The sequence below is a fragment of the Monodelphis domestica genome, chromosome 4 (genome assembly GCF_027887165.1).
Source record: "Monodelphis domestica isolate mMonDom1 chromosome 4, mMonDom1.pri, whole genome shotgun sequence".
Classification (NCBI taxonomy): domain Eukaryota; kingdom Metazoa; phylum Chordata; class Mammalia; order Didelphimorphia; family Didelphidae; genus Monodelphis; species Monodelphis domestica.
In genome coordinates, this window is record NC_077230.1 from 83101557 (window position 1) to 83128402 (window position 26846).

The following is a 26846-nucleotide window of genomic DNA, read 5'->3' on the forward strand; positions in this document are numbered from 1 at the left end:
ATGGGAACTGGAAAGACCTACAGGAAGTGATGCAGAGCGAGAGGAGCAGAACCAGGAAAACATTGTACACAGAGACTGATACACTGTGGTATAATTGAATGTAATGGAAAAAAACAACTGCTTGAATACATGGGTCAAAGGGATATGGCTGGGCATAAAGACTCTAAATGAACGTCCTAATGCAAACACCAACAACATGGAAATAGGTTCTGATCAAAGACACAAGTAATACCCAATGAAATTGCACATTGGCTGAGGGAAGGGTGGGTAGAGGGGAGAGAGGGAAATAAAGTGAGTATTGTAACTAAAAAAAATAAAATTTAATTTAAAAAATTTAAAAAAAAGAAAAGAAAAGAAAAGAAAATCCCCAGAAATGCTCCAAGACAAACATCCTATATTCCCTTACTCTGAGAAAGACTGTCATAATAGACTGTACAAATGGACCCTATTTATTATATCTAAGACATAGTCTGTACCAGATGGTACACGATCCAAAAGCAGTAAATAATATTCATCCAGGGTTTTCCTAGGACAAAGGCAGAAGCTTTATCAACTTCATAATGTTTAAAAACAGCTCTTTTTTGGTCAGTTTTCAAGGTTTGGTTTTGTTCATTTTAAGTGCCTAGAACGTATAAAGGATATTAAGACAATAATATAAGAGAATATTAAAAAGTATAAGGTCCAATTATTGCCTTTTGGGAATTTAAATTTAGATAGGGAGACAAGACATGAATATATAATATAAAAATAATAAACAAGTTAAACAACAGCTTTATATAAAAATGTAAGAGAATTCATAAAGGCAGAGGAAGAGATCTCTTTGGCTGGAATGGTCAAGGAAAGTTTTACAAAAGCATATGAGATTGGGGGCCACTATGTAGCTCAGTGGACTGGGATCCAGGACTAGGTCCTGGGTTCAAAATAAGCCCCAGATAATTCCTAACTTTGTGACCTTGGGCAAGTCACTTAATCCTGTTGCCTAGTCCTTACTGCTCTTCTACCCTAGAACCAATACATACTGCTCTTAAAAAAAAAAAAAGATTATAGGATTTCAGTTGTTTCCTGAAGGATGAATAAAATTTTTTTAAAGAACAGAATAGAGAGTAATAAATTTCAGGTGATGTAAAACTGCTTGGACAAAACTGAAGAAGCAAGTAAACACAGGACAAACTTAGGACATAATGAGTAGACCAGTTTGGCTAAAGTATAAGGTTTCCATAAAGTAAAAGTGAAAGATAATGGGTTAGGTAGGTGGTTCAGTAGACTGAGGGCCAGGCCTAGAGATGGAATCTGTCCTCAGATATTTCCTAACTGTGTGACCCTGGGCAAGTGACTTAATCCCTATAGCTCATTTCTTACTCCACTTCTGCCTTGGAACCAAAACCTAATAACCATTCTAAAATAGAAGATAAGGGCTTTTTTTTTTGAAAGTGAAAAAATAAAGTTGCAACTGTATTGGTACCAAACTTTAGGATTAAAATGCTGATTTAAATGAAAGCAAGTAGCATTTCTGCTCAGATGATAAAAGTGACAGATTAGCAAAGACATTAGGGAGAAGCTAGAATAGAATCCCCACCTATTCCTACACAACCAAGCCTTTTGATGAGGTGGCTAAAAATATACTTAATTCTTAATCATCATGCTACTGAGGACCAGGAATAGCATAGATAAATTAAGCCTACAAATACAAATTAAACCACTTATCCTATTAGAATATAAACTGTTAAAATAAAAATCTTGGTAAAACCAAATTTCAAACCCATTTATTGCCAACAAATTTTACTAAAAGAGAATTTGGTCAATTCTTACTTCATTGTGATGGAATTATGCCTATAATCTCAGAACTTCACACTAGCCATCACTTTCTTTCAAAAAAAATTTTTTTAACCCTTATTTTCTATGTTAGTAATAACTCTAAAATAGAAGAGAAAAGGTTAGGCAAACAGGGTTAAATGACTTGCCCAATATCTGAGGTCAGATTTGAATCCAGGTCCTCCCCATTCCAGGCCTAGCATTCTATCTGCTGTGCCACCTAGCTCCAATTAGCCATTACTTTTAGCTTCCTTCTGTCCATACATTTCTCAATTCCTTGCAAAATACCACTTTTTTCTTCTATATTGTCCAAGATGTAAATTAACTATGAAGATGTAAATTAACAATAAAATAATCATTAAGCTAATAGCTGGAAGAACCACCTAAATGGAAAAATTCTCTTTTTAACCATGAAACAAAAACTAATATATTCCCTAACCTTTAGCTATGGGATTCCCCTGCTACAATATTACTATATCCAAGGCATTCTAAAATAGTCCAAAGCTTTCAAATAGTATTTAATAGTAAGCTACTGATGAGGTATACCTCTTTGCAGCCTAATGGCTTCTGATCATATCATATTACAAACAGCATCATTCTGCCCATACCTGTTTCTTAGACCTGTTCCATTGCCACAGCCTCCTCCAACCAAAGTCTGTAGAGAAGGTAAAGCTGAACGGCTTAGCTGTTGCCGACTAGGGCCCCTCCTTCCACCGGGCATGTCCAGGAACCAAAATGTTTCCAGTGCCACCTGCAGCTGTGACCCAGTCAATGGTTTCCAACCTCTTCTACTTCTGGTGAAATATTTAAATATAAGTTCACTACTTGGGAATAACAAAGAAAAAAATGAGAAAAAAAGTAAATTATAAAGACAAGCTGGTCAAATATTTGTAGTAATCTTTAATGCAGCAGTTCTCATGGGTTCCTAGGGTCAAAAGTATTTTCACAATAATACTAAGACATTTAAATTTCAAATACAGTAAATATCAATAGATGTTACCCACAAAAACAAAAATGGAGGTGAGGAGAAGGAGGTTCTCTCAATGATTTTTAGAAGTACAGGTGTCAACCAAAAAATTTGAGAACCACTGGTCTAACGGAAGGACTAACAGACTTCATCCCTTTGCTTCCAGAGTAGTCAGAAACCTGAAATTCTAATTTAATTTCTAGAAAATCTTATATAAATATCTGTGCCTCTTTTTATTCAACAAAATGATTACTATTATATTTCCAATTTACAAAGTCTTGCAAAAATTAAAAGAAATGTAAGTGAAAACACTTTGAGTTGTGTTTAGTATTTAGTATTTAGATGGTGTATAGAAAAAAGATAGTTCACTAAGGCTAATCCTATATAGTACTCTTGATCTTAAACCTTCCGATTTATATCAAAAGATTGAAATCATAATCATCCCTTCTCTAGAATTTTCAATTTCTACCCACTGGTTCCTTTTTAATACCTACAAGCACACTCAAGTCTTTTCTATTCTCTAAAGATCATCTACAATAGACACACGAAAACTCTCCAAAACTCTTATTTAACCCTATCCCCTCAACTTATTGTCCTATATTTCTTCTTGTTTCACAACTAAACTGCTAGAAAGAAGCTAACCACTCTTACAGGCCCCAGTTTCTATCATCCCACTTATCTCTGAAACCTTTGTCATCTGATTTCTGATCTCATCACTCAACTGAAACTCCTCTCTCAAAAATTATCAATTATTAATTGTCAAATCTGATAGCCATTTCTCAATACTCCTGACCCCTCTGCAACATCTGATACTGATGACCACTTTCTCAGATATTTTCCTGCATTTTTATGCGGTACAGCTCCCTCTTATTCCACTCTAACCTACATATAATCATGCCTTGTCAAACTTTTTTCTAGATCATCATCCATACTGTGGGTATACCTCAAGGTTCTGTTACAGGGTTTAATTACAGTCTTTATGGTAATAATACCCAGATCTATATATCCAGCCCTAAACTCTCTCCTAAACAAACACCTGGAAACTAAAATTCAACAGTCCCAAACTGATTTCATTTCCCCCTAAAACTCACTCTACCAATTTCCAACATCCTTTTTTTTTTGTCAATGGCACTATCAATGTTCAAGTCATTCAGGTATTCAGCTTCAAAGGTGTTCTGGATTCCTCAACCTCCCTCACCCTACATATCCAATCAATTACTAAATCTTGTTGAGTCTATCTCTATAATAGCTCTTGGAGTAATCCTCTTCTCTCTATTAACCTGGTCCCCACTCTAGTTCAGGCCCTTATTACCTTTCACCTGAACTATTGCAATAGTTCCTTTTTTTTTTTAAATCCTTATCTTCCGTCTTGGAATCAATACTGTTTATTGGTTCCAAGGCAGAAGAATGGTTAGGACTAGGCAATGGGGGTCAAGTGACTTGCCCAGGGTCACACAACCAGGAAGTATCTGAGGCCACATTTGAACCCAGGACCTCCCATCTCTGGGCCTGGCTCTCAATCCAGTGAGCCACCTAGCTGCCTCTTGCAATAGTTTCTAAATTGGTTTTCCTGCCTCAAGTCTCTCTCCTTTCCAACTCATCCATACCAGAGGTGTCAAACATGTCAGCTGGACCAGGCGTGCAGGTCATAATACTATTTCCATAACATTCCCAAGTGCTGTCATACCAGATTAAAATGTAACTGGAAAGGACTTAAAAATTATAAAATTCTAATAAAACAGATTGTATTTTTAAACTAAATTAATATGCAGCCGCAGGGAATCTTATGTACAAATTAATGGCCTTCATTTCTATTTGAATTTGGCACCACTACACACAGCTGCCAAAGTGATTTTTCCTGAAGCAAAGGTCTAATGATCACAATCTCCCAGCTTAATAAACTTCAGTGGTTTCCTATTTATCTTTGGAATCAAATATAAACTCTTTTGCATGGTTTCTAAAGCCTTTCACTATCTATGTCCCACCTATCTTTACAGCTTTTTTTTTTTATTACTCTTCTTTATGCATTCTTTTGTCCAAACTGGTCATCTTGCTAACCCTCAAACCGAACATTCTTACACCAAGCTCTGTGTTCTTTAACAGGCTTAGATCCATCCCAAGAATTCACTCTCTCCTTTGCCTCCTAGAGGTCCTATTTTCCTTCAAGACTCATCTTGAGAGCCACCTTCTTACATTGTTTCCTGATTCCCATCTCTGCATACCTCTCACTGCCTCCCCCCAAATTTTCTTTTGTATTGTATTTCAGCATAGTGTCTAGCACATAATTGGTGCTTAATGCTTGTTTAATAGAACACAAATGCTAGATTCCAATCTGACATGACAAGAAATATTATAAGTTTAATCAGCCAATCGAATGAAATATTAAAGGAACACTGTGATATGCTGGAAAGAATCTAAAATAGGGACTAAAGAGATTCTAGTACTAGTTTCACTACTAACTAGATGTAGGGCTTTAGGCAAATCATTTTAAGTGTAACTCACGTTTTTCCTGGGAAAATAAGAATCTATGATCTGTTTTACCTTTCAAAAGAGGATGTTATAAGAATCAAGGGATATACTAGATGATAAAGTATTTTCAAAAAGTAGATGCCAGAAACGCTGTTAACAGATGGAAAACCCTTTGTCCAATCTTTATAAAAGGACTTTTTTTCCCTGGTGTGGGTTGGACTGATAGTCACTAAGGTTCCTTTCAGCACAGAACTGGTGAGTCCCTTATAATAAACCCATTAAAAAGTTTGCTTAGGGGGAAAAACTCATGTTTGGGAGAAATTACTCATGCAAGGGTTTGGTTTTAAGAAACAAATACAGTCAGTGAATATTTTTTAAAAAATATTTTGATAACTATTTCTATATAATTGCATTCCTTTACTACGTTAGGTATTTTATGTATGTAAATTTTGTAATATGTATGTTTTATGTGTGCATTTACGTATGGAAAGACACATAGACTTCGCCAAAGTGCCACATGGGTCCAAGGAGCAAAAAGAACTGCTCAATAGTACAAAATGAATGTGTGGGAAAGAACTGAAAAATTTAATAAGACGGAAAACTTCTTAATAATTAGAGGTATCCAAAAGTGGTATAAGATGCAACTGAAGACACTAAGTTCCCTTTCCCTGAAAATCTGAAGCGCAAGCCGAATGACCTCTGCTCCAGTATGTTAGGAGGACTTCTTTTTTTCTGGGTATAGGTTTTACTAGTCCTACTATGGTCCCAGATGGCCACAGAAGTCCTTTCAACAAAGAACTTGTCATCCTGTGAAACTTAACCCTTAAAAAGTTTGCTCAGAAAAATGAATATCCACGACTGGAAGGAATGAGGTTTCCTATTCGACTGACTACATTATGGGCTCTCCGGTAGGGTTATCGAGTCAAATTTCATATATTACAGCTTTTAGTGTTCCAGAATCATCACAAAGCATCTGAGAAATTCGGGTTTCCAAAACGTCACAGCCGATTTTTTACTAACTCCTCGTGTCCGCTGCCTGAGCAGCTTGAATGGGCTAATAACCAAGAGAATGAAGGAATTTAAAAGACTCGAGTTCTCTCATAAAGGGGCTTTGCTCATTGTGTTGCAGAAAAAAGAGTAAGAGAAAGAAAGGAGAAAAGGAGAAAGAAGGGGATCCGAAAGGAGGCTGCCCTGATGCTCCTTCTGATGAAGGAGAGTGGAAGAGAAAAAGAAAGACTGAACAGGCGACCAAAACCGAAGAAGGACCAGCGGCCCCTAGACTTACGCATGGAGGCCTGTGCCGCCGGGCGGGTTCCCCAAAAAGGCGATGGTAGCTTCACGGGCTGTTCCCGGGGCGGGCGGACAGGTTCCCTCCGCCGCCCCAACCTCGACGCTCCAGGCCTGCTGTCCCTTGTCGCCTCAGCGATATCCGAAAGGGGGCTGCCAGTCTGTCTCCGTATGCCCGGAGTACAGACACCCCTAGCCAGTCCAGTCAGCACTGACCAGTCTCTGTTGCCGCGGAGCTGAGGAGACGTGGCAGCGCGCAGTGATGACGTCAGCGACGCGCCAGACGGCCGGCCCCCGGAAACTAAACACACTGAGAGGCGGAGATCTCAAAGCTCCAGCCAGCCTGAGTTCTCATTCCCGACGCCTGCGTCGTGGCTCGAGTGCGCGTGCGAGCAGGGGGCGGTACACGTCCCCAGTGCTTAGGCACCTGCGCAGTAGTGCATCTTCCCGACTTGCAGTTTCCGGCGACGGTTGAGCCACTGGTCTTATGGTGTTCCCTAAACCTTTCCCAACTCCCCCGGGCGCTAGTTAAACTACTGTTATGATTATTAATATAGTTTTTATTCATTTCTTGCTGAAGGCGTCTGAACGCTGTATGTCTGCCGTCGGAGGCCCGGCCTAGCCGAGCGTGGAGAGGCTCGTCACCAGAAGGTCAGCCCGCTGGGTGCTCCCTTATTATTGTTATTTTTTTGACCGCGAAAACCATGAATCGGGCAGAAATACAAAATGGCCCCCCGCCCTATGACGGCCCCTCCTGCAGTGACGGCGGCCGAGGCGGAGGCGGAAGCGGAAAGGCGCAAAAGGGCCCCCAGGGCGCCAAGAGACCCTATATTAACATAGATTTAGCCGTTGGGACTTTCAACGTGGGTTCCTTGTCCACTGACGAATTAGTAGACACGCTACTCGAGGAACTTAAAAACATACACATTGATATCCTTGCTATAAATGAAACTAGACGAGAGCAAGAAGTTTCATCTGAATGGAAGGATGGTTGGCAGGTTCTCCTCGGAGAGGGGAATGAAGGAGTTGGTGGGGTTGGTTTCATGGTGGGCCCAAAGGCAACGAGGAATATAATTTCGTGGTATACTTGGTCATCTCGACTTGCAGTGCTTACAATGAGGGTCAGCCGAGATGCCACCATGAAAATCATAGCTGCTTATGCACCAAGATCCATAGCAGAGGAAGAAGAAGTAGATAAATTCTATGAGGATCTTGATAAAATCCTCCAAATTGAATCAGCATATACTTTGATACTTGGTGACTTCAATGCAAAAGTGGGCACAGGTGAGGAAGGGGAAGAGTATGTTGGAAGGTATGGTTCTGGCTCAAGAGATCAAAGAGGCCAAAGGCTTGTAGACTATGCAGAAGCCTCACATCTGTATATAATGAATACTTTCTTCATGAAGAGAGTAGGAAGGCGCTGGACGTGGTCACCAGATGAAGTTATAAAAGAAGAAGTTGACTATATTTTAACAGATAAAAAACAACTGGTTACAGATGTGGCTGTCATTTCAGAATCAGTTGTCTGTATGCAGTCATATCATAGATTGGTTCGGGCAAAAGTTAAATTAAACACCAAACTAGAAGAAAGAATGAAGATGAAAAGAAGGCATTGTGTGCGATTACAACAGCTTGAGGAAGAACTCTTTCAACACACTGTGGAATCCCAAAACTGGGAAATGAACAGAAATAGAGACTATGACTCTGAATATGAACGACATTTACTACAAAAAATTAACCGTTGCAAAAAAATCATTACAATGAAGAGACCAAAAGAACCCAGAAACCGCCTTAGCCAAGAAACACTCAATCTCCTTGCTAAGAGGAGAGACATGGCAGCTAGGGGTGATAAGGGACCTGAATACAAGGCCATTTGCAAAACACTAAGGAAAAAGATGACAGAAGATTATGAACAATATCGCCAAACTAGACAGCAAAAAGCAGTTGAAGAGAGAACAGTTGGTCATCAGAGAGGTTGTCATGAAAACCCACCAAAATATAGTTTCCAAAAAGGATTTGCAGAAAGAATTGGAAGGAGGACAGCAAACAGATGGGAAATAGAACAGACTGTTCCTGGCCGTCCAGAAATGGCTACTTCCCAATCAGGAAGCAGTGGAGGTGAGCAAGGACCAGCTGATCCAGAAGATCAGGGGCCTATCCACCTCCCTGAAACTGGAAAACTATGAAAATTCTTTGCTTGACCTCAGGCTCTTCCTTTGGCCATATCCAGTTTTTCTGACTCTTGCTTTGGCCTTGGACTGTTAATTGTCTGCTCCCTCGGACTGTTAACTTGTTCCTGACTCCCTTACCTTGATACATAGACTTATCCCTTTACCTCTGACCTTTCTGGATTGTGCTTTACAAACTGGCCTTTGATTTCATCCAATGTGCATACAACCTACTTCTCTAACTTTGGTACTTCATAAATTGGTTCTCTTGTTGCTTACCCTTCTTTCTCACCATTTCGAATCCCTCCCTCCCAACTATATCTAGGACATATTTGGATATTACTGAGTTAGAAATGAACCAATGACCCTCACATCTGCAGAGGGCTGGGCCACCCTATGTTTCTGATGAAAAGTTGCTGTATCAATGGCTTTGGAATATTCAGTTGATATCAGGTAGTATGTTGTCATGTGTTTTTTACTTCTTAAGGGGTCACCATTGGAAGTCAAGGGAATAGTTTTTCTTTCTTTAGTACCTGAGGCATGGGGTAACCAGGCTGGATGGTAGAAACTTACATGATCTGAACCTTACTTTCAATTTAATGGTAGTAATGTGTTTGATTTTTTATTTTTATGGCAAGCCCATTTTTTAGGGTAGACCATGAAGGATTCCAGGGCGCTTCCTGAGGGAGTATGGGGGTAAAGTTGGAAGTTCCACAGAGACTTCCATCTGAATGATATTAGGGGTCGAGGATGTGAATATTTCTACCTTCTCTTTACATGTACTTGAAACTCCTGATTCTGTAACCCTACAAAATGAGATTTAAAAAAAAATTATAAATGAAACTGGGTTTTGGTATACTTCCAACTATACAACTAGATAGAAACAGGGAAATGACATCTTGACTCTTTCTGTTAAAACCCCAGGACCCTACACTTTTCACTGGAGTGTTCAAGCTTCTGAAATTCCCTAAGTTGGGATAACAGATAGTAGAGGACCCAGCATATGCAATGCATACCTACTGGCTGCTGCTACCATACTGCAGTTGCCTTACAACACATCAGTTGGACACTTGCTAAATTTGCTGTGGAAAAGGATAATTTGACCCACTGAATAATAGTTGGTACTGATAGTTTGACTTTTCATTTTGATTCATGTAACTGTCCTTGATGAGAGTTGCTCTGTGCAGGATGGGACCCATGTGGATTGTATTCATTGTCTGCTATTTGGGCATTGTAAAGGATCTCTCAAAGTTCACAAAACAATCCTGTTCCTTACACTAACTGACTCCCAAGATTATGATTCTTCAGAACCACTTATAGAACTTGTAAATCTTACAAATAAAATCTTTTCTTCAGATATGAGTCTTTTAGATTGAAAAATAAGGCAAAAATGTTGGATAGGAAAAAAAATTCCTCAGCCATTAGTAATTGCTTTCATCTTTGCTTTCTGTTAGACTCTAGTGTGCTGTTAGTGCTTGGTTTTGAAACAGTGAATACTTAAAAGAAAATAGCCCTTCTCCATCCCCACATTATATATCATAGTTAAAAATCAGTTATTTAGACACACTCTTCTAGAAGCTACCTAATGACATGGAAATCTGTTCAAGCTTTCTTCCACTTGCCTGTGTTCCTTCCAAATTTCTGTGTAAGGAAAGGTAAAGTCAGCACTGGGGCTAGGACTTTATCAGGGTACCTTTGAGGATTTCTTGGCACATTTTGTAACCATTTTCTAACTTCTAATCGTTTTCTACTGCAAATTCTTTATTTCCACATTCCTCCTGAGGAAAAAAAAAATATTTTAAATTTCTAATCATAGCTCCTTTGCCTCTGTGTTTTCGTTTCCCAGAGTTCTGGATTAGGGAAAAGTTGGCAACTACTCATCCTTTGGTGGGCTAGCATTGATGGCAGTTATGTCTTTTCTGGACCCTTGTGTTATTATTAGGCTTTATCTTTACCCATGTGCTAGATATCTTAGTCTTCCTGCTAGGGAAATGTTTAGGTTTCCCATATCTAAGGGACCTATTTCTTATGGACCACCAAAACTGCACAATCCCCTCAGCATCTTGATTTCTGTCTTTGGATGTGTCTAGTTCAGCATGTCCAGATTATGTTGGGCCTCTCCACCTTCTCTTGGTAATAGGTTTAGGTTGTGGTTGGGGGGAGGATGGGCAAGGTAATTTAGGATTTAGAAATCAGCTGGTTCTCTGCAATATCTAGGCAACTCTTCTCAGTTATACTTTCTTCTCCAAAAGTGGACACTTAATCTACATTACAGGCAAGATTGCCTCAGGCCTCCCTGGTTTTAGTTAACTCTTACCCTTTTAGAAGCTTGGTCAATTTAATTTCTTTTATCAATTTAAACAAGACTGTTACTTGAGTATACTAAACTCTTTTGGGAGAACTTTGATCAAAATTGTTCTTCCCTTTTCCTCTGCTCTCTGACTCAAAGTGAGCAGGATCACCTTAATCTTACAAAACTATTGCCTTGATCCAAGGACATCTCAGATTTGTCTTTAAGTGCTTGAGGTATGGCTGAAAACCCAATAGAATGTTTAGGTTCTTTAAAGTACTATGTAGCCAATATTGCTATCAGTGTCTTAACTCCTCTGGCTTCCCTGCAATAAGTCCTTTTTTGTTCACCCCAGGAAACCCCCATGGAAAGATTAAAAGATCACAGCTTCTTTGCCACCTCAAGAGTATAATTTCTACTCTTTAACCACACTTGCTTCTCTCAGTTCTAGTCTTGAAGTACAGGACTTCCAATGACTTCCTCATAATTCTGGAACTACCAGCATTATTGTGACTTCTCTTCTCCTAAACCACCTCCAGCAGATTTGGATATTTGTTTACCTAGTGTTCCCTCATTCTCTCTGTTTTTTAAACCATCTCAGGCATACTTTCACCCAAAAAGGAAATTTGATGATTGAATGATCGTTTTTTTTTTGGTGTTCTGCACATATTCATTTGACTAGTAAGATCTCTCTCCCTCTTGTGCCATTAGGCAAAATAAGCAAATATATCTGGTAGTGATTTCATTCCCTCTAAAATAATACATTTTCCCAGTACAAAGCCACCCTCAGAATTCACCAAAGAACTCCATTCATTACAGATGTTGTACTAATTATTTCTTTGATCCTGGGTTGGCATTATTAGGCTCTGCACCCATTCAATCTATTTAAAAGAAAAAGAATTTGCTATGTTAAGTTAGGGTGCTATATTGCAGAGGTGTCACATTGGGGAGCAAGCCAGAACACTCCTAAGAATTGCCCAAACCACATTAAAATGTAATTGGAAAAATAACAAAAGAAATAAAAACACAATAGAAAAAGATAATGTTAGTATGTGGTTTCTAAGTCAATATGCATCCCACTTGGATCCTTACCTATGGTTGAGTGACCCTCATTTCTGTTAACAGTTTGATACCACTTCTGTATTGGCTTGAAAGCTGGCCTCAGGGCCAAGAAGATCTAGGTTCAAATGTTCCTTAAGTACATACCTATGGTATGACCCCAGGCAAGTATAACCTCCATTCACCCTAGCAACTCTAAAACTAAGTTGCAGACCAGTTACCAGTCTCCACCGGTGGAGTTAGTTACCTCAATAGACATTCCCTATATTAGTAAACTCTCCAATCCGGGCCAATTAAAAAAAAAAATCAAGGCCACTCTTCTAGGCGATTGGAGGAAATAGAATAAAATGAGATAATCTCTGCATTTGAGAACCTTATATTCTATTGGGAATCATAATAAGTATGCAAATGCAAGGTAATTATTAAAAGTTAGGAAGATTATAAAAGGCTTTAATGATAGGTGTTACCCAAACTAAGCCTTGAAGGAAAGTAAGGATTCTCAAATGTAAGGAGGCTACACGTTGCAAACATAAGGGGTGAAGACTGCAAATTTACAGATGTATCAAATGGAGGCCATATAGGAACAAGTAGACTAGCGTAACAGGAGCACGGAGTACATGAAGGGGAATAATAGGAAATAAGGCTTGAGAAGTAGAAACCCCTAATCATGAGTGTTAAATTCTAAAGTGAGGAGTTTGATTTTTGACTTAAAGACATCGGGGAGCCATGGAAACTTCTTTAGCAGAGTAAAGGGTTTTAAGACTATCCAGGTGTAACAGTGTGTAGAGTAGCTAGTCCTAGAGTCAGGAAGACCTTAATTCAAATCATGCCTCAGACATTAGCTGGGCAAATCATTTAATGTCCCAGCTTCAGTTTTCTTATCTGTTAAATACAATAATAGCACTTAACTTCAGGGATGTCATGAGGATTAAATAATATATGCAAAGTACATTAACATAAGTAAATATATGTAAAGTAAGCCTTAAAGCATTATATGAATATTAGCTTGCTTTGGCAACTGTGCAGAAGATAAATTGGGGAAGAGAGATTAGAAGCATAGATACAAATGAGAAGAATATTGCAATAATCCAGGAGAGATGTGATAAGAACCTGAAGTAGGGTGATTCTTATTGAAGAGAATGAAACTAGTGTGGGAGATGCTGTGAAGGAGAAAAAACAATTTGACAAGGAAGGGGAGAATCAAGAATGGTTCTAAACAGGTGAAGAAACTATATGGATTAGGAGAGTAAATGCAAAAACTAAGTAAACAATGCCATATTTTACTGTATTGCCTCAGGTAGCTTCCTCAGTTCTACTTCTGTCATTTATCCATCATATAGGTACAAAGTGAAGAATAGAAAAAATTATGGATGAAAAAAGTAACTCGGCAAGATCAGAGAATGAAGTTCTGAAAATCTTGGGAAATCACTGTTCATTCTTGGAAATACTCAACCACATCTTCTAAAGAAAAGGTGTCTGTGCCACATATCCACTCAAGGTTCAAAAAGTAGCATTCAATCCCCATTTTCATCAGTTTGGCTACTGGTATCTAAGTCATTTCTTAAAAGTTCTTCAAAAATGGTTCCTCCTCATGGCTGACAAACCAGTGATTGTTAAACTGTGATTAATTGGGGACTACCTTCTCCCTTGATGCCTTGATGGCAGTTAAAAACTAAAGTGTGAAAGAAATAAGAATTTTAATCGTGATAATCAGCCATTTATCCAGAAGACCTATGTTGAAACATGTTACTCACTTTTTGACAGAATTGATTATACAAATTGCAGAAAAAGAAAACAAGCCATTTTAATATTTTCAATTCATAGCACAGAAAGAAATTCAGAAGGAATTACAGATAAGCAAGACAGTTTTGAAAATAATATGGAGAATTTATATGTACTTAAAACAAGCTTATGAAATGATTCTTAATTTCATATAGATTTTTTTCTCTTCTGCTTTATTTGTGAAAATACTTTTTTTTTTGGTATTTAAGTTGTAAACAACTCTTTTCCCCAAAAACCTCTTGGGTAAATTTAGAGCACTGGGGCATAAGAGTATATAGGCATAGTGTATGATTTGGGGGATTTTTTTTTTAAGTTTAGAGATCAAGACCATAAGAAAAAGGTTGTGATGCAATCCAAACGGTCTTTTTCTTTCCTTTTTCATAAACAACTTAAGCTCTTTGAGTAGATAGATAGCAATCCTGTAATTATTCTTTGTTGACAGCTGATTTTGTTATATGGAAAAGAAGGAATATAGAAATACTATGCATTTAACTGAATGGGGAGTCAAGAAAACAATGAATGAGGGCTTTGTGAGGGACAGTGATAGGGGAGGGTAACTGATGCTTTAAAACCCTTGCCTTGGAGAAAAATGTAATGTGTAATGGCTACTCATGTTACTATTTTAGAAAGGATATATACAATGATTGTAATCTTTGACTTTTGTGCATTCTCATGTGCTAACACATAAGTGAAGGGATCTGCAAATAAATAGAACTATTGCATATCTCTGTCTCAGGAATGATTCTGTGTGCTCTTTATTCAAGGGGAAGAAGTTTTGTTTTAAATACCAAAATCTCAGTGTTTTAAAACAAGAATAATAATTAGAGCCTTAAGTCTATAAAAGTGGAAGTTTTCAGAAACAACTAGAATTGATTGAATTAGATGTCCCCTAATCTGCTGGAATTGTTTCTTAGTGAACAGATTCCCCTCAGTTTCCAGAAGGGGAAGCACACCACCTTGGTTGTGACTTCCTTGGGGCTCTTCTTGTCCTGCGGACCTGCAAGATTTTCTAAACAACAATATAGCCCACATCACTCAGTAGATAAGGTTGTCATATTCTATATACAGTCTGAAAATATTCTGACTGCAAATATAGGGGTGGCTAAGAGCTGTATGCTCAGGCACCCCAATCCCTCCATCTCTAATAATCATAAACATTAGCTACTATTAATATGTAGTCCTGATTTCTCATCTCTACAAAATTGTTTTTTAAAAAAAAAAGGTTTTTTTACATCAGTCATTTTGAGTTAAAACAAAAAACCAGTTAAGCAAAACTAATTGATGCAATAACTGCATCTGACAGTGTATGCAAATATTCTGTATCTGCAGTTTACCACCATTCTACTGAAAGGATGGAAGTTTGTTTCATATCTTAGTATAGTTATTTTATATTTGGTTTCCTTTTAGTATTCCTTTTTGGTACATTAGTCAAATATATTTCTTACATGGTTACATTAGTAAAATTTGTCACATCCAGGCTGGTTGCATTTCACTCTGTTCATGAGGTCTTCCTGTGTTTTTCTGAATTTTTGATATTCCTCATTTTTTTCAGTATAATAATACATTACATTTATATACTTTTCATGCTCGGCCATCTCCCTAATCAATGGATAGATACCTACTTGTTTCCAGCTGCTGTCACAAAAAGTACTGCTGTGAAGTTTTGTTACACATGGGGCCTTCTGTCTTTGCTTTCTTTAAGGTATACATGCCTAGTTGTGAGATACCTGAATTCAAAGGATATCAAATAATGATCTTTCTTTGCAGGATTCAAATTGTTTTTAGGAATGCTTAGACCAATTCATGACTCTAATAGCAGTGTATCAGTGTGCCTATCTTCTTATCAACTTTGCTGAGAGGTTACATGGCTTTGGGAATAGAGATCTGGCCTTGGAGTTGGGGAGTTAGGTTCAGCTTCAGACAAATAAGCTTCATAACTATGAACTAGTCGTTAATTTCTCTGTGCCCCCAGAGAACTCCATAATAAAGGTCACAGAAGATTGACCAACTTTGGTTGGTAAAGACTTGGATAGATTAAGGCCAAAGAAATCATCGATCTGCGCTCCTCCAAAAAAATCATCTTTGCCATTACCATAGGTATAGAATAAAATACACAGAGATGTTCTGATTTGTATTTCTCTTTATTGTTAATAATTTGGAGCACTTTTTTACTTAGTTGTTGGTAGTCTGCAATTCTTCTTTTGAAAACAGTTCCTATCCAACCTCACTGAAATAGGTGACCCTGAGGGAGAAAACACCCAAATGAGCCTTCCATTATAACAAAGAAAAATAATGGATCCAGTGAACTCCTTTAATACTATCCCTCTAACACTATATGCAACAATCAGTCCCCCATGCCAAAGAGAGGAGTGCTATGTTATGTTACCTAATCTCTTCCAGGACAAAAATTGGAAATGATTGATCGATAAGCATTTCTTAATACCTGCAGCGAGCCAATCACAGTGACAGAAGCACAAGTAAAACAGACCTGGCTCTCAAAGACTTCCTGTTCTCTAGGGAGACAATATGTACTTTTAGATGGATACAAAACATCCATGAAATGAATACAAGGTAGTTTTGTGAAGGAAGGACAATAGCTGCTGAATCAGCTTATGAAGTGATTTGAAAGTCAAATGTGAATTTATACAAGATCCCAAAGCCACTGAAATGTATTGCAAAGGGTGGTGAGATGGTTAGGACTACACTTTAGGGAAATTATTTTGGTGATGGCTGGAGGATGGATTGGAGTGGGGAGAAATGGGAGAGAGAGAGCAAATAGGAAATCTTCCAGGTGAGAAGTTATGAGAGTTGGAACTAGGATGGATACTGTGTAAGTGGAAAGATGAGGTTGGGATATGTACGAGATATGGAGATAAAAGTGACAACATATGACAACTAATTGAATATTTGAGGTGAATGAAATTGAAGGATTCAAGAAAAGTTTCTGAATTGAGACTGATGTAAAGTGATACTCTCTGCAGTAACAAGGAAATTTAGGAAAGGAAGGAAGGGTCTTTTTGGAGGGAGAAAATAATTTCTATTTTAGACTTACTTTGACTTTGAGATGCTTATGGAACATCCCATTTAAATTGTCCATTAAGTCATTTGTGATGTAGGACTAGAGCGAAAGAATGAGATGAGACTAGGGTTTGAATGTATAGATCTAAAAAGTCAACTGCATAAAGATGATTAAAGCATGGGAGCTGATAAAGTCACAGTGAGTCACTAAGTGAGGTATATGAAGAAGAGAATTGAATGCAAAAGTTTAAAAAATTATTTTAAATCAAAATTGCCTTTTTAAAAATGTTTTTTAAGGGGGCAGCTTGTGGTACAACTACAAATAAATGGCTGTGACCTGATACAGCAAAGGAGATTCAGGAGTGTTCAGATAAGTAAGAGAATTGGAAAAAGAGCAGTATCATGCAAACCAGAATCCAGAAGGAGAGGTTGTCAAGTCAATCCTATAGACAAATGCAGAGAACAATAATAGTGATTATAAAGAGGTCATTGGATTTGTCAAGACTTTATTGATAATTTTGGAAATTTTGAATGATAAAGTAAAAACCATACTGAAGAGGTTTTAGCAGAGGAGAAAATATAAAAGGTACCCCTCATTCAGCTCTTTAGAATGTTTTTTTCCCTTCTACATTGTTGTAATCGTGTTCATTGTTTTCTTGCTTCTCCTTGATTCATTCTATATTCCTCTTCCCATGTTTTTCTGAATTTTTTAGTCATCATTTCTTATAGTGACAGGGTATTCTATTACATTTCAGCCTAATTCAAACTGTTCAGCCATTTTACTAGACAATGGACACCCACTTTATTTCCAGTTCTTTGTTACCCCTCAAAAGTGTTGTTATGCCTATTTTGGTATGTATATAGTCTTTCCTTCTATCTTCCTTGATGTATATGTTCAATGGCAGGATTTCTGGATCAAAAGATATAAGCAATATATTCGCTTTTCTTGAATAATTCAAAATTATTCTCAAGAATGAACCAGTTCACAGCTACATCAGTGATATATGACTGTGCCTGTCTTTCTACATCCTTCCCACAAAAATTCTATCTTTTGTAATTTTTACCAATTTACTGGTTGGGAGTTGAAATCTCAAAGTTATTTTCATTTTCTTTTATTACTGATTTGGGGAATCTTTCAAATGCTAATAGTCTCCTTTGTCTTCCTAATAGTTTTTCTTTGAATCATTTATTCATAAACTTTGATTATTGGGGACTAGCACTTGGTCTTGTATATTCTCTATATTTTGGATATATGATTTTATCAGAAATATTTGACAGATTTTTCTCAAGATTTTATACCTTATTCCAGGCCAATTGATTTTTTCATGCAAAGGTTTAAAAAATTGTTTTAAATCAAAATTGCCTTTTAAAAAAATACTTTTTAAGGGAGGCAGCTGGGTAGCTCAGTGGATTGAGAGCCAAGGCCTCAGAGACAGGAGGTCCTATATTTAAATCTGGCCTCAGACACTTCTTAGCTGTGTGACCCTGAGCAAGTCACTTGACCCCCATTGCCTAGCCCATACCATTCACTCTTCTGCGTTGGAACTAATACATAGTATTGATTCCAAGGTGGAAAGTAAAGGTTTTAAAAATGCTTTTTAGAAGCAGCATTATATAGTTGATAATATTCAGGGCTTAAAGCTAGAAATAGCAGCTTTCAAAAATCACCTTTGACAATAGTTTACCCTGAACAAACTACTTAAACTCTGTATATCTCAGGTTAATTCTCTCAAATTTATCTAATTCATGAACCAGTTGTTGGTCCTTGTAGAAGTTTCCACATTTGGACTTTCCAACTCTGAGGAAAGCATAGATCTTTTTTTTTTTATGCTCACCTCTCTGTCTTCTTTGATTAAGAAAACCTTCCTCTGGCATTTGTGTTTTCCTCTTATTTTTTGAATTGTGTAAAAAGAAACAAATTTTTCATGGATGCATTTGGAATATATTGTAGTATATAGTGTAAAATGTTAGTCTAAACCTAATTTCTATCAAATTTCTGTTTTTCTAAGTAGCTCTTATCAAATATGGAGTCCTTCCCCTAGTAGTTTATATTCTTGAATTTACATGAACACTGCCTTATTTTGAGTTGCTTTAGGTCTTGATAGTCTAATATTTCCCACTAATTTACTTTTCTATTCATTAAAGAGCACCAAATAAGTTTAATTGTTACTGCTTCACAAGATAATGCTATTTCTATTTTCATTACTTACCTTGAGATTCATGACTAAAATTTTTTTAGAAGTGAATCCACAATAGAGAGAAAATAAGATTATCAGATATTATAACACATATGACACATATTCTAGAAAATCTGAAAATCTAAAGAAAATGAATAATTATCTACAAATGATGTAAAATATCAAAATTAACAAACCATAAAAGAGATTTTTTAAAATCCAATATAGAAAAATTAGAAATTAAACTATAAATGAACTATCAAAGGGGGAGATGTGTGTGGAAGCATCACTATGTTACAGACAGATTGACAGGTAAATGATATAAAATATTGAAATATATTATTATGATACAAAAATTATTCTCAATAATTGGGAAAGAAGGCACTCTACTAAAATTTATTATGTAGATATAGTCCTAATACTCATGCCAGGGAGAGACAAATCAGTGATCGAGAATGGATATTGATACGAAAAATTAAATAATACCCTAGCAAAATCTATAGCAATATAAAATGTTTCAAAATGAATCATTATGACTAAGTTAGATTTATGCCAGGAAAGAAAGGGTGGTACAGCATTAGGAAAACAATTTGCATAATCATTTAAACCAGAAGTATCAAACATGTGGCTCACTCCTTAATGAGGAGGGAAAAGATTAAAATGTAATTGGGAAATATTTAATAAAACAAAAATACGGTAAAACAGATTTTATTAACATTTTTTAACTAAACATATAGTCTGAAGTGTTCCTCCAATGTATGAATTTGTGGCCTCCATTTTTATTTGAATTTGACACCACTGATGTAAACAATAGAAAAATGTAAGATTACACAGGAAAAAAACTTTGAAAATACAGCACTAAATGCTAAATGCTAAAAAGTTAAACTAAACTAAAAAACATAGACTTGGATTAACCTTTTAAAAATAGGGCTGCTTAAAGCATTTATGTAAAATTAAGAGCTTAGCAGTATTGTCAGTGGAGAAGTATGGGAATCTTCTTCCTTTCCTTTGCTGTTATTTACCTTCTGAAAATGCAAGCATTATTGAAATAAGACAAGAGAAAGAAATTAAAGGTATAGGCATCGGCTAAAAGGAGAGATACATTATGCCTATTTTAAGGATACATGAAAAAGATGCACCTAGAAAACTTAAGAAAATCAGCCAAAAGATCTAATTGAGTTATTATCTTTAGTAGAATGGCAATATATAAAATAAATTCACAAAAATCACCAACATTTTGATAAAGTAGTATAAAAACCAGAAAAGAATGACAAAGAAATTTCATATAAAATAATTATAAAATGCATAAAGTATTTGGGAATTGACACAATTAAGACATAAGTATAATTACAAAAAAAAAAAACTTTAAAGAAATAAAGGAAGACAAATGATTGGAAGGAATGTTCATTTTAGACCCATGATAAAAATAAACATGCTACCTATATTAATTTTCAGATTTCAGGCTATACCAATATATCCATGAATTACTTTATAAAGCTAGAAAATCTTCATTAGAATAGATTATGCATGTATCAAGGATTTTCTCTGCATAAATATGAGAAGGGAACAACAGATTTTAATAGGTGTTTTTGTTTTTTAATAGATCACATTTTTACAATCATACAGTTGACTGAGAAGTGTTGAGAATGTAACCATGCTGTTTTTATTTACCGATTTTAATAAACATTTTTATTTGTAGCAAAATATAGCCTAACGTTCTCAAAAAAGTTGTTTCTCATACATATATTAAGAAATTTTCATTTTGTCTTTGTGTCTCCTTTATCTAGTACAGTGTCTAGCAAATAGTAGGTGCTTAATAAATGTCCACTGAGGATTAATGAAGTCAAGGATAGAGCCAAGGATAACTCTAAAGGGTTTATGAACCTACAGGTTGGGAGTATGAAGATGCCAACAACAAAAATAAGGAAATTTAATGAATGAATGACTGCATGCATGCGCATATTGGGGGGAGGAGTGATTTGAGATGACTAGAGAGATACTACGCATGCTCCTCTCCTGGACAGCTTTGTCTCTGCGGTCTTTTGCCCTCCTGTCAGCTTCACTACCCGGAGCCTATTCGCTGGAGGAGAAAGCGAATGAGCGAGGCTAGAAGTCCCCTGTTAAACCATAACTTCTTAGTGGAATCAGTGATTATCTAAATCCCCCAAGTGCCACGAAAAAGGCTGCAGGACGTGCACCGCCACCAAGAGAGATGGAGGGGGACCCCCAAACCCAACAATTGCACAGTCCTCAGTTCACAAACTCAGGATTCTGAGAAGTCCCATGGGCCCCCATATTTGTGCGGGTACAATGCAGCCCCACGTGGGCCTGCTCCTTCGCCGCCATCTTTGTGCGGGGCAGCTCTTCCGCCTGGGCTCCGGGAGCAGCTGCGGGGTTTTCCCTGATGGCGCTGCTGCCGCCGCCCTCGTGGATGCAGCTGTGGTTACTGCTGCTGCTCCCGGTGACTCAGAGCCGACTGAAGGACCCAGGTGAGGGTCAGAAGCTCGGTGCTCGCTTTTTGAAGGAGGCTAAACCGGCCTCGCTGGAAACGGGATAAGGAGGAAGGACCCTAACTGTTCTCCACCTCCATCTCTCGCTGGGTTGGGGCGGAGATTGAGGGGTGGGGGTGGCCGAGGCCAGGGGCCCCGCGGGGGCCAAGAGCTGGACTAGGGGCTGGGGCGGTGGCGGCGGCGGACGCAGCGGCAGTGCAGTGCCAGAGTCCCAGATCGTTAGAGCTGGGAGGGAACATCTGAGATCATCTGGTTTTCCCCTCTCTTTTTACCCACGAGTAAATGGTGCCCATGAGACATGAAGTGACATTCCGAGGCACAGAGCAGTCTGGCTACAGAACCAGAACTCGAGCGCAGTTATACCTGTGTTTTTGACTCCCTGGCCCTTGATCAACCTGGTTCCCCAAACCCTTTTCCCTGGAGAGAGGGATCAAATGTAGGACACCGGAGGAGCGAGCGCCGGAGACAAAGGAGCCAGAGTGAAATGTGGTTTCACGTGAGGTAGTGGTTGTGAGCTGGACAAAGTTAAAAAAAAAATTGTAACGAATTCCCCAGTGCCCAGGTGTCCCAGTGTCATGGGTGAGGTGCGAGCACATAAGTTACTCTGGGACCCCAAATGCCCAAGGGTTTGCGGCTTTGCTCTCCCGAGGCATGGATCGATGTGTCCCGGCTGAGCTAGGCTCTCTGGGAAAGCCTCTCAAAGGCTTGAGGCTCTGTTCGTGTTCTTTTTTTAAAGATGTCAGAGAATGGAAAGCAAGGGAAAGTTTCTGTGGTTCTGAGACAGGGAATAACAGTCTGGTTTGACTGGTTCTGTGTTAAAATGTGACAAGTAGTTTGGGAGGGCTTTTTGAGGAGGGAAGAAGGCAGATTATCTGGCAGATGAGACAGGACAAACTTGCTGAAGAAAATGATGCATAGCAACAGAGAAGAATCTTTCCTCAGAACTTTAAAGCTGGAAAGGGTCATCTAGTTCCATACTTTCACTTTACAGATAAGAAGAATGGGAGAAGTTAAATGATTTTCCCAAGATCACACAGATAAGAGAAGGGATTTATATTTTGATTCCTGGACACCAAATCCAGCCGCTACTGATTGTGGTCATCCCTCAGTTCTGTGCACTTGCTTTAATTAGTGGGGTGGTAAATGGTCAGTGGACAGAATATGGGGCTTGGGTTTTGATAGACCTGAGTTCAAAATCTGCTTCTCACTAGCTGTGTGAACCTGGACAAATCCTGTAACTTGTCATCTGTAAAATGAGGATTTTAATAGTACCTTATATATTTATATATCTATCCTTGTATATGAAATGAAAGGTAATGAGATTTATACCTGAGATTACTTATATAAAGCATTTTCCAAACCATAAAACACTATGTAAGCACTATTATCATTATTAGTTATTGTCCATCTGTCTTTGACTTTTCTTCTTTAGGTACAAAGTGGAAAGGATTTATTAACCAAATTAACAAGTCTGTAGAGAATTACCAGCCATGTCCAAGGGAAAACTGCAGCTGCCACCTTGGGTGAGTTTTCTTTCATTCTGCCTGACAGATTTTGCCTCTCATTTTATACTGTTTATGAGATTTAATGATTCCATTACCTATATGTTCTGTATTTAATATCTTTATGTCTTAAAACCAATAAATGGAGATTAGAATGTCTTTTAAGGCAACTTTTAATGAAGGGTTTTTATGGTGCCAATTTTAAATATTTTTATTCTCCAGGACAAGAATTGCATTTCCACTTGTTTTTATACAGTACTGATGAAGTGCTATGTTGTTTACTTCTCCCTCTGCACACATTCAAGTATTCAGAATGCCCAGATTTACACAGTAGCTTAAATGTTACTTTTTAAACTGCTACTGCCTTGGCTACAAATTTGAACCCTTCAATTTTTGGAAAGCTGTGTGAAATGCTTTTTCTTCTAGTACATTTTGCTGACCTCATCAGTGCTAGGTCCAGAAGAAGCACCTCCAGATGGGACTGCTCCTCTTCCTGGGAACCCATCAGGCATGCCCCCTGGCATGCCTCCTGCACTCTGGTACAGGCTTGGTGATGATGGGTTGCAGACTTTTTCCAATTCTTTCTGCTGATGTTCAAATTCTTCCTTTTCAGCAGTCTGGTTCTTATCCAGCCAGTTGATTATTTCATTGCACTTGCCAAGGATCTTCTGTTGGTCTTCATCACCAATTTTGCCTTGCAGTTTCTCATCCTCAGCAGTTACCTTCATGTTGTAAGCATAAGACTCAAGAGAATTCTTGGAAGACACCTTGTCTCTCTACCTTGTATTTTTCAGCCCCCAGAACCATACACTTGATGTCTTCTTTGCTCAGATGACTTTGTCATAGGTGATGATAATCTTGTTCTCCTTGCCTGTGCTCTTATCTACAACAGAGACACTGAGGAAGCCATTAGCATCAATGTCAAATGTAACTGATAAAGGACGTTTAGAGGCTAGAGAAGCCTCAGCCTTAGAAATGGATGACTTTTCAAGTAATGTTTAGTGTTAGTATGGACCTCAAAAATGATCTGTTTCAATCCCCTTATTTTTACAGATGTGAAAACTTGGGCCCAAGTCTTTTAGGCATTTGCCCAAAATGATACAACTAATAAGTAGCAGAACCCAAATTAAATCCAGATCTTATGACTCTAAACTTGGAATCCAGAACTTAATACCTAGTATTGGAGATAAGGATCTTCTTATCAGTATTTGGGCACATAACATAATTTAGGCAAGACTCTTTCAAAAGATTTTTTTTTTTAAAAACCCTGACCTTCTGTCTTGGAGCCAATACTGTGTATTGGCTCCAAGGCAGAAGAGTGGTAAGGGCTAGGCAATGGGGGTCAAGTGACTTGCCCAGGGTCACACAGCTAGGAAGTGGCTGAGGCTGGATTTGAACCTAGGACCTCCCATCTCTAGGGCTAGCTCTCAATCCACTGAGTTACCCAGCTGCCCCCTCTTTCAAAAGATTTAAAACAAACAAGAGTATCTTATTCTCACCTTTTCAGATAGAGCCCCCCAAAATAATTTTCTTCTTAGTGAGGTATTTTGACTATTTCATTCAGAATCTTAAATTTTATTTCTTAAAATTGTCTCTTAAAATCAATCACTTAAAATTTGATAGGGGTGGGGTGGCATGGGGGCAACTGGGTGGCTCAGTGGATTAAGAGCTAGGCCTAGAAATAGAAGGTCCTAGGTTCAAATCTAGCCTCAGATATTTCCTAGTTGTGTGACCCTAGACAAGTCATTTACTACTCTTCTGCCTTGGAACCAATACTGCGTATTGGTTCTAAGGCAAAATGTAAGGTTTTTTTTTTTTTAATTGATAAAAGTTGGGACCAGTGAATTACCTTTCAGTTCTAAATTTTTTTCCAGTGAATATTTTTTTAACTTTTCAAAAAATTTTTTTCAATTACAGATAGAAATAATTTTTCACAATTGTTTTCTGACATTTTTTCAATTCAGATTCTCATCCCTCCCTCTTCCCCAAGGTTATAAATAGGCTGATATAGGTTGTACCAGTGCTTTCGTTCAGTACAAGGTTCCATATTCCTCATGCTATATCACATATCTGATAAAAAAAACTCATGAAGGAAATAAAGTGAAAGATGATGTGCTTTGATCTGCAATTAGATTTAACAGCTCCTTCTTTGGATGTGGATAGCAGTTTTTATCATGAGTCCCTTAGGGTTATCTTGGAACCTTGTTTTGCTAATAATAGTTTAGTCCTTCATAGTTGATCATCATACAAGAATATTTTTTAAAAGTTTTTGCTATTTCCCACAAAAATCCAACTAGACCTTAATTCTGATTTAAGTGGGAAGAAGAAAGCTAGAAGGAGAAAGTTCATGGAAAAATGAAACACATGGCTCTAAATATATTCTTCAGATATTATGGAATGAGGTGGTTTAATCTTTACAAGGACAAAAATAAGATTTTTGGATATCAAAAGGATTTTCAGGCACTAGATTGAATGATACCTTATGGATTCCAGTCTAAGTTTCTAAAACCTCAGTTATCTTTTCATAAGCAAGGAAAGCCTTCAGCCCTCTATGAGAAAACTCTTTTTTTTTCAGAACTGTACTTTAAAGTTAGAAAATAAGGGACCAACTATTTCCCTTTACATAGAATGGAAAGACCCATGTGTTATGTTTGAGACAGAGAGACATTGTTACTAACTGACCTTGTTACCGCCAACAAATCATTCCCTTCCCTGGGTTTCTTACCTCTTCCATGAGATGGGAGCTATAGACAATTCCACAGTTTCTTCTGATTTGAACATTCTGGATTCTATTAATGTTTTATGATTAAGTTTCTTTAAAGAAAAAGTGAACAGGCATTTAAGTAGAAAAGAGGTGGATTCAGAGTCAGAAGATGTACATTGGGGTCCTAACCTTACACATTTGACGGTGGGCAAGTCACTTCACTACCCTCTATCTTGGTAATAAAATAAAAAGTTGTAATAAATAAGAAATAAAATAAAATAAGTAATAAAAAAAACTCCTGACGTCCCTTCCAGGTCTATGTTGAAAACCACCATTTACCACTATTTTAAGTACTGAGAATATAAAGAAAAAGAAAATTAGGCATCCTTCCTGCTCTCCTGAAGCCTATAATCTAATTGAATAGATAAAGGTAGAACACAGGAAACAGTTCAGCAGATCAAACATATCAATTCCATATGATATGCAATTAAATGTTAGATTGCATTTCAGTAGTTTAATTTGTAGTTGTGAGTTGATAAAAAAAAAAGATTTAATGGAACAGGCGGGTGTTGAGCTGAGTCTAGAAGGAAATAGGATAGGGAAAAGCATTCTAGAATAAACAGAGGGAAAACTATGAATGGATTTACTTTTTCTTTGTATTTGGCTTTACAGTGGTATTTATCATTTAGCAGCCCATAATTTGGGAGTTCTTATCCTTTTTAGTGTATTAGGCCTCTTGGTCAATACCTCTTCTTGGAATAATGTTTTTAATGCAGAAAATAAAATACATAGGAATACAGAGGAAACAATTATATTGAAATAATTATCAAAATTTCAGACATTCAAAAACCCTGAATAAAGAGCCTTTACCTTAATAGAGAAAAAGTTACATATATACAAAGCACTCTTCCTCATTGAACTCTCTAATCTTAACCCCATTATTAAGATTCCCAAACGGTTTGTGAACTCCATGTTTTTACTAACAATACTGATTACAACCTGCCAGTCCTATGCTAACCCCAGTGTGTTCATGGCCTCCCAAGAGTTCACCACCGGAACTACCCAGTGTGCCAGAGACCCTTTCTTCTGTTGTTAAAAGAA

The 26846-nt window shown here is 37.5% G+C and overlaps 2 protein-coding genes across 5 annotated transcripts in view; one reads left to right on the forward strand and one right to left on the reverse strand.

The window, feature by feature from the left end:
- TMEM39A (transmembrane protein 39A) overlaps window positions 1–6803 on the reverse strand; it is a 33103-nt gene extending 26300 nt beyond the window's left edge. The window contains exons 1-2 of one of the 3 annotated variants that reach the window (XM_007493730.3): window positions 6534–6803; window positions 2421–2606 (exon numbers count right to left, since the gene is read on the reverse strand). In XM_007493730.3, the coding sequence (XP_007493792.1) occupies window positions 2421–2533 (113 nt within the window). In that variant the 5' untranslated portion in view covers window positions 2534–2606; window positions 6534–6803. Of the gene's footprint in view, window positions 1–2420; window positions 2634–6533 lie in introns of all 3 variants that reach the window. The other 2 variants (XM_001363104.4, XM_016433484.2) reach the window with 2 other exon arrangements.
- A 49-nt stretch (window positions 6804–6852) lies between these two features.
- Window positions 6853–26846, forward strand: part of POGLUT1 (protein O-glucosyltransferase 1) — a 51075-nt gene continuing 31081 nt past the window's right edge. The window contains exons 1-2 of one of the 2 annotated variants that reach the window (XM_016433480.2): window positions 6853–8653; window positions 22972–23062. In XM_016433480.2, coding sequence (XP_016288966.2) covers window positions 7240–8653; window positions 22972–23062 — 1505 coding nt within the window. In that variant the 5' untranslated portion in view covers window positions 6853–7239. Of the gene's footprint in view, window positions 8654–21315; window positions 21519–22971; window positions 23063–26846 lie in introns of those variants that run through there. The other variant, XM_001370062.5, reaches the window with a different exon arrangement.